Genomic DNA, 16824 nt, shown 5'->3' with positions numbered 1-16824 from the left:
ATCATCAATAAAGTGTATTCTGAGATCTGAGGTCTTATCACTCGTTACGCGTCGTTGAGGAATCCTGGGGTGTGACGTATACTGTATGAGAGGAACCCCAGTATTACAGCGCAGCGTCACACAAGCCATGATACAAAATTACAGAAACTAAGCAACCGAAAGCAATATATGTCTTCCTCAGATGTAATGTTAGTTCTGTACTTCAGCATCGAGTAAAACAGCATTATAATCTCCTTTGTGGTAGAGAAAGCTGCTTACATGTAGGCTATGGGAAAAAGTGAGGATGTTGAATTAAACATTCACACAATCCGCTTTTCCACATGTTTATACTTTATACTACTTATGTTTATACTTATACTTTCTGCAGATCTTTGCTGCCGTACCATGGGTACAGCAGGCGCAATGATATTATGCAGCGCCTGATAATAGTCCCAGCTAGGTAACTTCCAATAAGCCTATTTTCAGGCGCTGCGTAATATCATTGCGCCTGCTGCACCCATGGTACGGCAGCAAAGTTCCTTGATTATCAAGTTTTAAATAGGAAAAATATAGAAACTCTTTAGTCATTTTTGAGCGAGATGCTAACGGTCTAATCAGATTCAATGATCTATGCTAAGCTAAGTTAAAAGTGCTACCGCCAGACCCGAAGATCGGCTGAATGGATTCGAAAATGGTCAAACTCAACTGTTTAACTCAAGGGGAGTTGGAAAATTAGCCTATTTTCAAAAATAGTGGAGTGTTCCTTTAAGGTTCTATTTTTGCTTCTGAATAATCAAAACCCAGGTACATCACAATACAAAACAAACCTAACCACAGTACAAACAAACATATCCTATGCAGTCTTATAGGTGATTGTGTCAAATCAAATACAGCGTTTACACTGACTGAGGTCTATGATCACAGTAAAAGCCCCAAGGTCACAGTATAAGGTCACCCTCCCACAGTAGATTACTATTCTCAGACAGCAAACAGGCAGGTTTTTGCATTTCTATGAAAGAAAAATAATGCCATATGTCTTTGAAACAAACAAAAAACGTTGAATAGCACTAACTGAAAAAAATAATGCATTGCATTAACAGTGCTTGCATTTTAATGCCTTGTATTTCCAGGGCTTGTATTCTTAGGTCCTGAAATTTAACGTAGTTGTTTATTTAAGCAGTGAATATTTCAATTCAAAATATTTCACACACATTTTCATAATTAAAAATTCAATAATTCATATTCACCTTCCAGAATTCACTTCCAAAATATTCAATCTGTTTAAAAATACGATATATAATATTCGACAGGCAAATTTTGGTCCATTTTATTTCACTTTCCAAATTCACTTCCGCAAATTCAGTGGTTAAAATTGGACAGAAAATTCGCCATTGCACATCCGGGAGCTGCAGGAATAGCAGTAGAGCACCGATGCATGATCTCCAGCTGCTGTCGGTCGCTCACCGGCAGGGGGCGCAAGCGGCTGTTGATGAAGACCAAAGCAACAGGTAGATTAAGGGACAAGCCCCTCACTACCCACCCCCCTAAAATAATCAGATATGGCCAAATGGTCTCCCGTACAATATTTGCGATATCAGTCTGCTGCGCTCCATTACGCTCCACTCTCTGTGTTATGAGAATGACAAAATGTTTTAAAATTTAAATTCTCAGAATAGTCTGTCTCTGCAGTCTAACAGTGTCAAAATGTTTGAGATGTCAATTCGAATCAAAGGCGGAAGAGTTTACTGTTCACAGAACTCAAACATGAATCCAGTGCAATGATTTAGTTTTAAAGATCAATAAGTGTGAAATAAGTAGCTAGACATTTAAAATGTAACATGTACAGTATTTTGTGAAAGATACTACCAACAGTAATATCTAATGCAATGGATTCTACTTTTTGTGGTTGAATTTCAGTTTTAAATTGAAAAGAGCCTAGATCATTTATGTGATGGAATTTATAATTTATACATTTAAATCCCTTTCATTCTTCTTTAAATTAAATAAAAAGGACATTTGTACCCTTTACAACATCAGTTGTTGTTTTTTCTCCTGGTCTTTAAGGCCTTGAATTAATGGAAAAAGGTGTGTGTTTTAAGTACCCTATTTAAATGCCTATTGTTTAATGTAAACATACTGAAAGCATTTAAAACGTAAAGCCTTGTAATACTTCAGTTACGTGTGGCGTTTATTAGTAAATGATGAAACTAAGTCATATTAAATGCAAGTTTATTTAATTTTACAGTGTAACATATAGTGGGTTAATAAAATAAGATAAATAAAATAAATGCAAGTAATTATGCTTATATTTTCACAGATCACAGCCATAATATGTCAACTCTAAATTGTAAATAAATTGTTTTGGATTTTTAAACAATTTCCCTAATTTTAAATTGATCTTGGTAGTAGCAACCAACCTCAGAAAAAAAATTCTTCTAAATTTAATATGGTATTCAAATTAAGATTTATTTTTTTTGTCAAAACTGTTATATTTTCTGTTTTAGTGTGGTGACAATAGATGGAACTGAATATCAGTTTGAAACGATCCTGTAGTCTAAATTAATTTATTCAAAATGTATTAATTACTATATTCTTAATAACTGTTTTACACATTATTTTTGTGTCTGTTGGCGTTGACATTTATTGAGAGGAAAAACGCATTTTGGGAGAAAATAGAGGCCAGAGACAGCACCCGAACATGTTGAACAGATTAATCCATTATAATTCCTGGATAGATAACCTTATATTTTTGTAGCCTGTTTTGCCTCAGTACTTAAGAATCAGTGCTTGATCAAACCTGCTTTATTCTCTTACGGTAATCCGAAACACTTACTCACGCGGTGTTATTTAACACACACTCATAGTTATTTGATGTCTTTTGTCAATTGTGGTTTTAATTTCTCTTGCAGAGGCTCCCTCCTCAGGGATGGCTAAGAATGGATACTTCTATCAAGAGATGGGTGAGTGAATGTTTGTAGGAGTTGGTTGGTGTGTTTGTTGTTCAACACATGGCCTGGAGGAGATGTGTGAAGTTCGAGCTGGGAGTAAAACACAGGCAGAAGAAAACTCCTTTCTAGAGTATTTAAAGCATGCCCTCATTTCTGACTTGCAGGAATATTCAAATTGTAATATTTCTGGTTTTCTCATCAGTGTCAAAGAAAGACAAGTTATCTGCCTCAGATTCTGCTGCATTGAAGCCATGGCTCCAGACTGCGACTAAAACGGTCGCATTTGCGACAAAAAATATTAATTTGCGAGTGAAGTTTTTGCTGAGATCGCCATTGGCGACTATATATATTTACATGTTATGACTTAAAAATTTGCATGTAATGCCTTTTTTCCTGATTGTTTTGCGATCGTGTCATTTGCTATGTTCACGTATTAAACTGAGACGATGCGCATCAAAGTTTTAGTGGAAAAAAGAGTTTCAAACAGTCATTATCTCTGCTGAACAGCAGCGCTGACGCACACCTGTTAAACGCAGCTCAGTTGTGCAGCGCGAGAAAGATCGAAATGACGGAGACATGCAAGTAAATGTGTGGAAAAGCAGAGTCTATTTCGTGCACAAGCGTTCAGTGATTTTCGTGCACAACTCTGAACAAACTACAACAGGTAAAGCTGTCAGCTGTGTGGATATTGGCAATATTGTTAACAAATCTTGTTTATAATCATTACTAATATGGCTTCTTCTCAAGATCTTATATGCTGTTCGGTTAATGCGTGAACTTCATATTATTTGAAGCACACTTGCCGTCCATTAATCGCAAAATGCTTTGTTAGTTTTTAATAAACAAAGTATCAGCTTTAAAATTATGCCAAATTCATAACGAAATTCAAACAATAAATACAGTTTTGGCGCTCTTAAATGTGGCAGGCACGGTCGCCTTAGCGCCTCAGTTCAAGTGACAACCATTTATATCTTTCTCTTTACTACTGTAGTAGGCCTACATAATGAACATGAATTAACATCAAAACGTAGCCTATTTTATAAGAAAGCCTACAGTACAACTTACTGAAATTTCTCATGTAAAAGCTCATTCAGTGTTTCAAACTGCGAAAAACGTGTAAAGCTTGTAAACATTGCAATGTAATATACATTTACCTCAGAATAACCATTCGGTGTCCATAAGCTCATCAGTCAGCTAGAAAAATAACTATAAAGAAGAGCATTTTGCTATATTTATGCACTATTGGATGTTAATATTTTACTTAACCTGTTGTCTACATGATTCAACTTCTCCTATACAAAATTGCATTTTACTAATGAAGAAAAACAGACTTAATGTGTGAAAGACATATGACAACACTTATAGAATGCACTGAGGAGGAGCCCAAACTACACTCAGTGGCCAAGGGATGCTTATGGTCCATATTATACAGATTCTGTGTCATGAACAATTCTTTGTGACTAGATATTTCAAGTTGGAAAAGACGTTTAATTCCCACTTTAAGTTAACCTTAGTTCCCCAGGTCATCTACAAGATCAATTCAAATGCTGATAAATTCAAGAAAAGATGAGGCATGATCACATGAAAGTATGATTGAAATGTTTTTTCTTATAGGAGCCAATGGCTCCTTACTCTATGTTTTTGTTTGGAGCCCTGATTGAAGCCCAATGCTGCAAAATCTGAGCAAAAAACAAAAAAGGTCTGAAAGTGCCTGAAAAGTTATCTGTAAAATTAAATGTGTAAATTTTGTTAGTGCAAGTAAAGCTTGTGGCATATTCGGATTTCTCAAGTATTCTCTCATTATTGCATTTCAGAAATCACTGTTTATGTCATCTCTCTCTCTCTCTCTCTCAGTTCAATTCAAGGGGCTCTTGTTTATACGTACGTAATTATAAAGAAGTATGGGGGGTATTTTCAATAAATGAGTCAATTTGTTCATGAATAGGCTTTCAGTGAATCAAACACTTATGAATATGATCAACCACGGTGCGCTGAGCTTGAAAGAGCGAGCGAGAAAAGGGGAAAAAAGGGGAGCGCCGTCGTCGGGGAGAGGAATATCCTTTCGCCCGCTCACTGTAGGTCCAGGGCAGTAGAGTCAATGAGCACACGTGGATTAACAGCCCCCTCTCCTCTCCAGCTTTACATAGAGTATAATAGAGGGAAGGATTAGTGAATAAATGAATAGATGAGGAGAAAGATATGGAACCGATAGCCACTCACATGCCACATTCAGCCAGAGAACGAGCTGCCATGTGTGGATAAATCACAGCTTCAGCCACACTCTGGCTACACAGTCACATCTGTGGGGTATTAAACCCCAAGAACACTTTGTATTCAACAGGAAAAAAGAGAGAAATTTATGTATTATTGAAGCCTTGTAGTGTTTGCGTTGAGGAACTGACTTGGTGCTGAAGTATCAATTCAGAATGGATAGATTAAATGTACAGTGTAGCATATTAATTATGTATATTAAGTGCAACTTTAACATATGAGTTTGTCAGTAATTTATAGGGTCAGCAGAGGACAGTGTAGGTATGTATGTAGATATGAAAAATTCTGCAATATTAGTATGGATTAGTTGAAATTGGATATTTATTTTATTTTATTTAAATGAAGAGTAAATAAATATTGTGCTGTTGTAAATTAATATTGTATATTTTGCTATACTGTAAAAGATATCCTGTCAAATTTACAGTAAAAAATTACAGCTGTGGTTGCCAGAAATTCACTGTAATATGATGACAATGTTACTGGATAGTATATTGGCAATGTTGGAAAAGTTGCTTTGGAAATGTATTTGGTTACATATTACAAGTTGACCTATTTAAAATATAATAAGTAGTTTAAGTATTTCAATTACTTTATTAAAGTAATGTAACTGATTACATTTGATTACTTTTCTAAATTTCAAACAAATGTTTTCCACAAATGTTATCATTTTGCTATCATTTTAAAATGTTATCATTTTAAAACATTAAAAGCAGGCAGGGTTAACTTTACAGTAGTACTCAACACTGTCAGACTTTCAAAATCATTCATCACTTGAAATAAGATTATAATATTTCAATTTTAAAGCACAGTCTCTACAAAATCAGACTTTGGCACATTGTTTTACTTTGAGATTGTTCTGAGGTTAAATACAGATTTAAAATAACTAGAAATAGTTTAATAGCTTTGATACTGTTTTTGAAATCAAACCTTTGCATAACTATGACAGGAAACACTGACATCTAACAATGCTTTGGAAAAAATATACATAAACCCAAATAGGAAATAAAACAGTTATTGAATAAGAATGAGTCCTATTCTGTGTCCTAAACATCGTTGTTTCATATTTTAGAGCAGTCGATGCAATTTGGGAAAGAAATCGGTTAAATCTGTATGTGGGTGTGTGTGTGTGTGAAAATATTCAGATGTAACCCCTTTGTAATCGTTAACATTTTCATAAGTAACTGTAATTTAATTACACATTTTTTCAGTTACATGATTACAGTTACATTTATTTTGTAATTAAATTGTGTAACACTGTTATACTGTATGTACTGTAGTTAGTTTCTCCCCAACACTTCATATTAGAGCCTTTATATTTCACAATTTATAATCATATAGGCTAGTTCATTAAGTGATATAATGTTAAAATAACTTAAAGTAGCAAAATGTTTTTACTGTAGCATTTTTAAATTTTTAATGTAATATTTACAAACATTTTGTGTGCATTTAGATGTGTTAAAAAAGTATATATAGATTGAGGCTGTTTTGTGTGTGTGTCTGCTCTTAGAACAGAGGGAGAGAGAAGAACATGAGGAGGGGAGCGAGGAGCGAGAGGAGGGCCAGGACTCTCCCATCCCATCAGGAGATGACATTCATCTCTACGGCAACCAGACACACCAAGGAGGGACAGGTCAGTGAATGTGTGTGTTTGCGAGCGAGTTCAGGGTGGGATGGCAGTTAGACCCAGAGCTGTTGATTAGCTCTGGAGATGCTCAGGTTAGCAGGTCAGTTATTGCCATGGCAACAGTCTCAGGTGTGCTGTGATTATGTCGCAGCACCCCCACCAAACCCACACACGGTGACAGGTCACCTGTTGTCACTCAAAACCACACAAAGTCGTCTTCTTTTCTCTCTGTCCTCAGTCTCTGCAGGAAAATGTAATCAAAGATGACAATTGAAAAATAAAGAAAAAACTGTGGAAACCGTTAACATCTCCATTGTAATTTACTTCTTAGTATATCGTGCATGCAAAAGGCCAAATACTTTCTTTTAAACCGCTGATAAACATTTTGTTAAGTCTTCAAGGAAGAATGGACATTGTTTTGGAAAACAAATGTTATTGCATTCAACATTTCTCATCATCATTCATCATTGTTTTGTGTCTATAAACTTTACTGTTTATTGATATAACTCTATTTTTAAATCAGACACTAGTAGTTCATGAACCACCAACTGATGTTTTATTAGGAAAGTTGCCATTAAAGTTGTCTAAATCCATAATGAAAGTTCACCAGGCAGCACAACGAGAAACGTTTAGCTACAGTATTCAACAAAGGTCAAAATAAATAATGAGAAATAATAATATACTGCAGTCAAAGACACTGAATTACAATTCTCAGAGGACTGAATTAGCCCCAAAAAAAAAACAGGCAATTTGCCTGGTAAGACAGGATAATACCATAATGTGTTCTGTACAATGCATATTTACCTAACCTTTTCAGGTAAATCAAGTCCTGTCCAAACAAAGCTTTTGTTATCTCTCATAAATCTGTACATTGGATGTGTGCCACATCTGCAATAAGGTGCGTTTACAAAAACCCTGTGTACCTGAGCATGAATCACATGCTCCAAGGTTAATTGTTGATTCTTGTCCACATCTGGAAAAAAATAAGATCGTCATAATAGCAGCTATGATTATATTGTATAACTTGTTATGCTACAGTATTATGCTGACTGATAAATGACTGCTAATGGATCTAAACATCATAAGTATAATTTGGATTTTTTTTTTAAAAGTATAAAAAGTTGACCTGTCTTGATGAACAACGAAAGTGCACTACATCATTACATGGAGTTTAGCTAATCACAAATCATTTACATATAGAAGTTTTATAGATACAGTTGGAAAAGCAGCCTGTTTAATATGGATCAGAAAGAGGATGGAAAATGGCCATGTAAAACAAGAACTGCTTTTGGTGCAAGAAACCTCTAGTAACATTATAATTGGATGTTAAGGGGGGACAATATGCTACAATATAGCCCCATTTAAAGATTTTTGCTGCATTTACTGTTTTGCATAACTGAAAACATTTGAAACGTATAATATCTTATGGATGATGTAACATATCTATTATTAGGGTTGCTATTTGCCCTAATGCGCTGCTGCTGTTGAAAGTGAGCGCAGCTTCAGTAATATCACTAGACAGGTGACCCAGAATTAGACAAGCAAATGTTCTCTCTCGGTTTACTCAAATACAGTTAGTTCTGTTTTAAATTCTCTTTTTCTGCGTGAGTGACTCCTGCTGTGCATTTGGTGGGCTCACATTAGGATGAGTGGGGTTTGTTCACACGTTGTCTCATCCGGTCTGATGTTCTGTCATCCTCGGCGCACAAGCCGTCAGCACTTGTCTAGATTAAAACCAAATTCCACTCCTCTGACATACTGCTAAGAGTTTGAACTGTGTAGGATGCATGTGCGTGTGTGTGTGTGTGTGTGTGTGTGTTTCTTTCAATATTTATAAACCAGGGCCTCCAAACATTTCGTTTTAAGTGATAATTCCCATGATTTCAGCAGTTGGCTGAAGCGAACACTCAGTCATGTTATTGAGCAGACTGCTGGGTTTTTAATGCTGCTTGATTGCTGGGGCGAGGCAGGGGCGGTGAGAAATAATTACACACTATAATAATAAAGCAAAACAAATATGACCTAATATGAGATCAAATGATGTCTAAACCACTAATTTTTCTGAAGTCACATAGTCACACACCAGTTATAGAGGGAGGCAGCATCTCTTTTGCCTCCCTTGAGCCCAATGAGTTCTCATCAACATCCTGTAGCATGGCCTAAATGTGAGGAACGCATTGGCCAATTACTCTTTTACAAATTTGACTGAATGCGTCAGACTGGAGGAAATGGATGGATTGATGTCAGAGTAACAGCTCATCCACTGCCAGGACCAGTTTCTGTTGCATTCTTGTCAAAATGTACTCGAATTTCTTGAAAAACAAGAAATTACCTGTAAGTGAGCCGGTTTTTAGCCACCATGTAGTTTGTTGAAATTAAAAATTCATCACCATGCCCATTTGTTGGAGTAAATGGTACATGGAATGTGTTTGTCATTGTATTATTGTAGACAAAATGTTATGGTGTTTTGTGTTCCACTTAATGTTATTTGTGTTGTGTTTACTGCATTATTTTAGTGTCCTGTGTTACTCTGATGGTGTTTTGTCTTTGTGTGCACTCTAGAGTATTAGCCATGTTTCAAGGACCGGCCACTTGAACTCTGATTATGTGGCTTTCTAATGAACTACTTGTATTATTATAATGGTTATCAGCACATTTTAAAGATAGAAATCAGATTTTGGTAGTCTCAGTTGCTTGGTATTTTAACATTATATCAAGTTTTTATTTATTTATATATTTATAGTATTTATATATTTATATTAAGAAATTACTTTTATTCAGCACAAATGCATTAAATTGATTTTCTATTTCAAATAAATTCAGTTTTTTAAAACTTTCTATTCATAAAAAAAATATATTATAGTTTCCACAAATACAGTAAGCAGCACAACTCGGAATGATTTCTGAAGGATCATGTGACACTGAAGACTAGAGTAATGGCTGCTGAAAATTAAGCTTTGCCATAACAGTAATACATTTTATTTTAAAATATATTCAAATAGAAAACAGTTATTTTAAATTCTAATAATATTTCACAATATTATTGCTTTTACTGTAATGTCTTGTCAAATAAATGCAGCCTTGGTGAGCTTAAGAGACATCAAAAATCTTTCTTTCAGAAATTTGAAAATGACCCCAAACTTTTGAACGATAAAGTATATACAACCTTACAAGCATTATTACAGTTTGTATAAGGTACATTTCCAAATTTTAACCATGAAACTGTAAATTTCAATGGAACATGAATTTACATTAGATTAAATAAGTAAACAGAGAGAGAGTCTTTGGCTCCTCATTTCAGAAGACCACGGGGTTGAACGTATATAGTACGTCTGACTATTACCAGCCTCCGGCAAATCATTGATGCTTGTTTGATTGGATGTGGTTTTGATAACTGGCTAATTGCTGAATTCTCTTTGGATTAAGGTTTGCACCAATGTAGTTGGAGCTCAATTAATGCTGCCTTTTATCTTATGTTAATACAGTGGTTTCGAGTTTTGTACCCGACAACTCACTGAGGTTTAATGAGGTGCTTAGATAATGCAGTACATTTCAGTTCTACATGATGTGACCTCAATTGTTAAATGTATATTGCGTACTTGTAAACATCTGAACAGGCTGATGACAAATGGAAAAGTGAAGGACAGAAGGACGGTAGAGGAGAGAATAAAATATCCGGTTTCACGTGGTGACTGTAAGCCATTAAAAGGTTTGAGGGGTTGTGTAACCTTATTAGTTTAACACATAGACTTACCTCTTATTAAAACCCAAAGTTGTGCTTTTAAAGTGGTGCTTTTATTCTCAATTTTCCCCTTTTAATCCCAAACCCATCTGAGGGACTGTTTAATCTTGGAGCTAAGGCAGCGGAGGAGTCAGCCGTGGGTCGTGGTAATCCTGCCTGAATATCTCTTTCAAGGGGCAGGACTTCTTGCGAGCCACGCGCACAGGACTGAGGGATCTCTATTTGATAAAGGCTGTCTGCTTTATATAATCTCTGTATGGAGGAGGACTTAGCATGCAGCCATCACGTGAGGGTTTCAAGCTCAACCTGCAAACCTGAGGACAATACCAAACATGAATTAAGCAAATAAAGGACAGGCAGGGACACGGCAACACATGAGCATACACGAGTACATCCCGTCCCTTCAGAGTTTGGACGATGCTCATGATCCATGGAGTATGCTGTGATGTATTTGGCGGTTACTAATAAACATTGTTGTGGGAGTGATATTTTGTTTTGTATTCAGGGACTGAACTGTTTCATAGCAGATATTTTGTGATGTTGAGTTAAATTGAGGAGATCACAATAGGGGCTCTCTGATGCAGATGGCTTTTATGTTCACTGTTTTTTTTAACAATTTATGTCAGAGTGTTCTCTTTGAAACTAGTCGTTCTCTTCTTAAAAACTCTAAAAGCTGTTTGATGATGCTTGTTGTTTTGGCACACAGTATTTACCCCTCAGGCCTCATCTTCTCTCTCATACAGAATCTGATGTCCACGGCTGTGTGCTGCTTAACACGTCTCGGAGGGTGAGACTTTTCATTACATCCACATGCCAAACAGATCTTATAAGATGCATAGTCGCCGTCTGAAGTTATATGCACACCGGTGACTGCACATTAATTGAATCCTGTATTGATACACCATGTCTACATACAGTGGCACCCACGAGTATGAGACCTCTTTTTTTAAATCTGGTATATTTTATTGAAATATGCAAATAAGAATGTTTCAGGATTTTAAAATTTTAAAACAAAGCTTATGATATAAAATGATGAAAAAATGTACTGGATAACATGATCAATCAGGATTTCTCTAACATTGTAGCTTTCTGAATTCTGCATTCTAAAATAAATTTTACTACTTTTTACTCAAATTATTACCCGTCATTTTAATTCTGCATTCTAAAATTAATTGTACCGCTTTTTACTTAAATTATGAACTATTCACTCAAATTGTTATGCTGACGATTTAATTTGTAATGGAAAAAATTAGACAATAATCCAAAATAGAAATAATTTCAGCACAGTATCAGATACATGCAAACTGTATTTCTAACAACCTAACAGCACTGTAATACACAGTTTCCAATTACTTATTCATGAGTGGTTCCAAGGTCATGGAAAATATGGAAATATCAGGACATTTTTATTTGTTTTATTTTATTTTTTATTTGTTTTGCATCTGTCCAGTTTGAGTGAATCAATCTTTCAAGTTCTTTTTAGTGATTTAGTTATTATTGAAAAATAAATAATTTATACTTTTTAATATAAATATGTTAAACAAAAATATATTATTTAATAATAAAATATATAATATTTATATATATATTATTTAAAAAAAATATATATATATTTTTTAAATACCTGTCCAGAATTAACCAATCATGCATAATGGAAAAGTTCAAAAATCATTGTTTAAAAAATATCAGCTTAATATATGAATCAAAAAATTGTTTATACAGTAAGTTGTTTACTATATAGATTTTTTTTTTAGCATTGCTTACATGTAGCTCTGTGTTGTCCCTCAGTACGTGAAGCTAATGAACTTTGAGGAGGAAGTGCGAGCTCACAGGGATCTGGACGGGTTTCTGGAGAGGGCCAGTATTCTGCTGCACGAGGACGAGGCCTCTCTAGACGATGTGTTAAAGACAATGCTCCGCCACGTCTCGCAGGACCCTCACACCGCTGAGCCCAGCTGCAACTTCGAGGAGATCATGAGCTCCCTCTTCACAGACGCAGGGTCACAGGAAGTCAATGGTGAGTGTGTTTGTTTTTATTTATGTGTTATTTCATGAAAAGCTTATGAAAGGTTGCTCAATACCTCAGAGACCTGATTTGACTGACACCTCAAAGGATATAAGCACAGCAGTTTGACGTTAGTCAATGTTATTTTAATTTAAAATGCTTTATAAATTATAATACAGATTTTACATAAAAAAGGGACAGAAGAATGAGTAACAGAGGGAACTGTGCAGAGACAGACAGAAAAAAGAATTTCAACAATAATTAAGTCCATTTCCATCCCTACTGACCCCATAGCATTGAAACTCAGTCTAGGATGTGTCAGAGAGAGGGCTTGCTCTGAATGACCCCATAAAGAGAAGTCAGGTGATAATAACACTCTTCTGTCCAGTCATTCACACATTAGACTCACTGGAATTGTCAAACCTTCCCAGAGGACACACAAGCCTTTATGACAGTGATGAAGTCAAAGAAAATAGAGACGAATCACAAAAGTTAAGCAAAAGTTAAGGAAGGAGCAGCTGAAAGGAAAATACAATACATATGAAATATAAATGAGCACAAAATGTAGAATTCAAGATTGAGTACATAAGATATTTGAGTCAATAGTTAAAGCTGCAGTCCGTAGCTGCAGTCATTTTGGTTAAAAATGATCCAACATCAATATTTGAGCAAGTACATAACCAGCCAGTGTTCAAAACAATTGCCTTACTTTAGCCTGATTCACAACGGTTAGTTTATAATAATGTTTTCTAATTTGAGTGGTACGGGTAGGTTTTCGCGGGAAATTCGAGCATGTCACGTCTGTAAACATAAAGAAGTTGTCCCGGCTAGTAAACTATCACATGTGAGGATCCTGCAAGTGGCCGATCGTTTATAGCCTTTTCTCACAGCAGCCAGAATAATTAAATGTATCATTTTGATGGCGGATTGTAATCCATAAAGGATTATGTGTTTATGAAACACATGTGAATTAAATTAAATTATATTCCAGTTATAAATGTGCTTCTGATTACAGATAGCCTGGGATTACAAAGATTTGTATTTTAAAGAAAACCAGTTCGAAGGGAGCATAATTTGCTTTTTGGGTTAAAAGAATTTCTTAATATGATATTCGAAGAGTATGACAATTAGATTAGACTGTGCAGAAATTTAAATCTACATGCTAATACACACTATACTCATAGTCACCAATGCTGATGTTGTTAACATTAATAATTTGAGATTGAAGTATAACAATAATAATAATTTGAACGGTTTGATGTGATATGAGCTAACTGATCTTTAGATTTAATCACCATTGGTAGCGAGATTTATGGTAATGCTTTTTTCCTCAGTTGGTCAGAACAAACGTGGCAGACTTGTTACTTACTTGTTCAGATGGCAATATACAGTGAAAATTCTTATTTTGGTCATATTATAAGACGTAAGCTAGAATCTGTGATTGCGAAGTACAGTAAATATCCACACCGGTGCAGTGACTGACTGCCACACATACTCTTCAGAACATTAGATTAATTCACGCTGGAGCCATACAAAGTCAATGCAAAAATGTAAATAGGCATGAATTTGCACTGGGTGGGTTGGGTGATGCGAATGATGCAAATTGGGTGCGAACAAATTTGCATAAACACGTTGTCGTGCAAGCCAGTCAGCGAAGAGCTTATTGACCCGTCTGGTTGTAGGAGATGTTTTTATTTGCACGTGTGACACGAAAAACATCCCACGAGTAATCTAGAGTGATAACTAGAGATGCACCGATTGCAATTTTCTTGGCCGATTCCAATTTCCGATTTTTTGTTAGTGTGATCTGCCGATACCGATTTTTGCCGATTCCTATTTTCTTAAAAAAAAACAAGTAAAAAGTCAGTAATAAAATAAGAACACATACAAAAATTGTATTTCCGAGGGGGCAATCGGCGTGCACTGCGAGCATTTTTTCCAAGGGAAAAAGCCCCGATCTCGTTTGTCTCTCTTTTTGAGGAAAGAGGGGCAGCCGTCTGCGTCCCGCTATTCAGGACCCTCCGCTGCTGAGGCATGGAAGGGAATGAGCTCGTGGGGATCGCAGGTGGATCTGGCCTCCCCTCACCTTTGAGGGTTGTATTTGAGCTTGCCTCTCCCGTTTGGCCCAGTACTTCCGGGTATCTGCGAACAGATGCTTGGAAAACTCTAAATCCAAATACTATGGTAAGTGCACACGTTAAAGGGATAGTTCACCCAAAAATGAAAATTTGATGTTTATCTGCTTACCCCCAGGGCATCCAATATGTAGGTGACTTTGTTTCTTCAGTAGAACACATTTGATGATTTTTAAGTCCAACCGTTGGAGTCCATCAGTCTTATAATGCATGGCAATAGTAACAAAGTCTATGAGTGTAAAAAAAACATGCACAGACAAATCCAAATAAAACCCTGCAGCTCGTGACGACACATTGATGTCCTAACACACGAAACAATCAGTTTGTGCCAGAAACCGAACAGTATTTATATCATTTTTTACCTCTAATACACCACTATGTCCAACTGCTTTGAGCACGCGCATGGCTTCCGGTGCGTGAGGCGTGTACGCGCTCTGGCGTAATTTACGTTAATAGGCGTGTTGTCGCGGGAGGAGCAAACAACAGACACAGTTTATTACAGCCCTGGCTATTTCAGCGCCCCTCCTCTCACACGCACCCACTCGTGTCGGGAGCCTGGTGAAGGGTGGCAATTAAGGGACGGGTGATGCTGATAATTAGGGGGAGGCAGCCAACTCGTCACAGTGTGTTGATATCCAGCCGAAGAGCAATCAACCATAACTTCAGGCGAGCAGGCTCAGAAGTCGGTTTGAACAATCCGGATAAGCGCAAGTAAGTACCATTTGATTAGCTGTCATACCTACAATGACTGTGCACTGTGTAAACAATGAGTGACGTATACGCGCGAGAGATCACAAGTCGTGCGCGTGCTCAAAGCAGTTGAACATAGTGGTGTATTAGAGGTAAAATATGATATAAATACTATTCGGTTTCTTGCACAAACTGATTGTTTCGTGTGTTAGGACATCAATGTGTCATCAGGAGCCGCAGGGTTTAATTTGGATTTGTCTGTGCATGTTTTTTTACACTCATAGACTTTGTTACCATTGCCATGCATTATAAGACTGATGGACTCCAACGGTTGGACTTAAAAATCATCAAATGTGTTCTACTGAAGAAACAAAGTCACCTACATATTGGATGCCCTGGGGGTAAGCAGATAAACATCAAATTTTAATTTTTGGGTGAACTATCCCTTTAAGCTTTGCATACTTTTCTACAAATCCACATAAGTGGTAAGAGTGCACGTTATGCTTTGCGCACATTCTAAAATCCACATAGCTGGTAAGTGTGCACGTTATGCTTTGCCCACTTTCTAAAATCCACATAAGTGGTAAGTGTGCACGTTATGCTTTGCCCACTTTTCTGAAATCCTGTATGGTCCTGTATGTTATTGAACTCATTCCTTTTCTCTGAGTTGGTTTAGATCCCGGTTCCTTGGGCTCCACTCAACTAGTGTGTCTCTGTCGACACACTCTGGAAGCATCGCTCCCCTCACCATTGAGGGTTATTGTGAGTATGGTGTTTCTTTCGAGCGTTAATCCTCTCTGAGGAGTTGGATTCCTCGGTCCATGGGCTGTCCTCGTGGTAGTATTGAGCAGTGCTCCCCTTTTCATCAAAGGGTTACCTGGAACGAGGAACGCTATTCCTCTGAATTCGAAGTTCTCCTCTCACATGAGAAGTTTGAGTTCTCTGTTTCTCCAGAGCACCTGGAACCAGCAGCATCAGGCGATTTAGGTCCTTCCTCTACCTCCCTGATGCGCTGAGTGTTTGGCTAGCTTGCAGTACGCTTACGCTTCTGATTTTACAATCACGCTGTAGGTCGAGCCCCCTCTCGTTGAGAGCTGGGTTTGTGCACCCTCAGCCAAGGTAAACTACTGCTAGCCGTTCCACCATTGGAACATGCTGTAGGTCGAGCTCCCTCTCGATTGAGAGCTGGATGTTTGCTCCCTCAGCTACAGATTTACTGCTAGCCACTCCAGCATTATAGCCGTAGATTGACTTGATGACTTCTCAAACATAGCATTTTGAGATGCGCCATTTCCATCTATGGGCTGCTCTTTCAGAGTGGCACGAGAACCCCTTAGAACAGTATTTTAAATCCATGTTATGGTAAGTGTGCACAAAGTCTTTGTACACTTTCTAAAATCCACATAGCTGGTAAGTGTGCATGTTATGCT

The 16824-nt window shown here is 36.8% G+C and overlaps 1 protein-coding gene across 4 annotated transcripts in view; it reads left to right on the top strand.

The window, feature by feature from the left end:
- The first annotated feature begins 2894 nt into the window (after positions 1–2894).
- The window catches only part of slc4a11 (solute carrier family 4 member 11), a 50643-nt gene continuing 36713 nt past the window's right edge, over positions 2895–16824 (top strand). For all 4 annotated transcript variants that reach the window (XM_016240158.1, XM_016240156.1, XM_016240157.1 and 1 more), the window contains exons 1-4: positions 2895–2939; positions 6706–6828; positions 11308–11351; positions 12353–12581. In XM_016240158.1, the coding sequence (XP_016095644.1) occupies positions 2906–2939; positions 6706–6828; positions 11308–11351; positions 12353–12581 (430 nt within the window). In that variant the 5' untranslated portion in view covers positions 2895–2905. The remainder of the gene's footprint in view (positions 2940–6705; positions 6829–11307; positions 11352–12352; positions 12582–16824) is intronic.

This window comes from Sinocyclocheilus grahami, unplaced genomic scaffold, assembly GCF_001515645.1.
Source record: "Sinocyclocheilus grahami isolate Dianchi unplaced genomic scaffold, SAMN03320097.WGS_v1.1 scaffold583.1, whole genome shotgun sequence".
Taxonomy (NCBI): Eukaryota; Metazoa; Chordata; class Actinopteri; order Cypriniformes; family Cyprinidae; genus Sinocyclocheilus; species Sinocyclocheilus grahami.
This window is presented reverse-complemented; position numbering and strand designations above follow the sequence as displayed.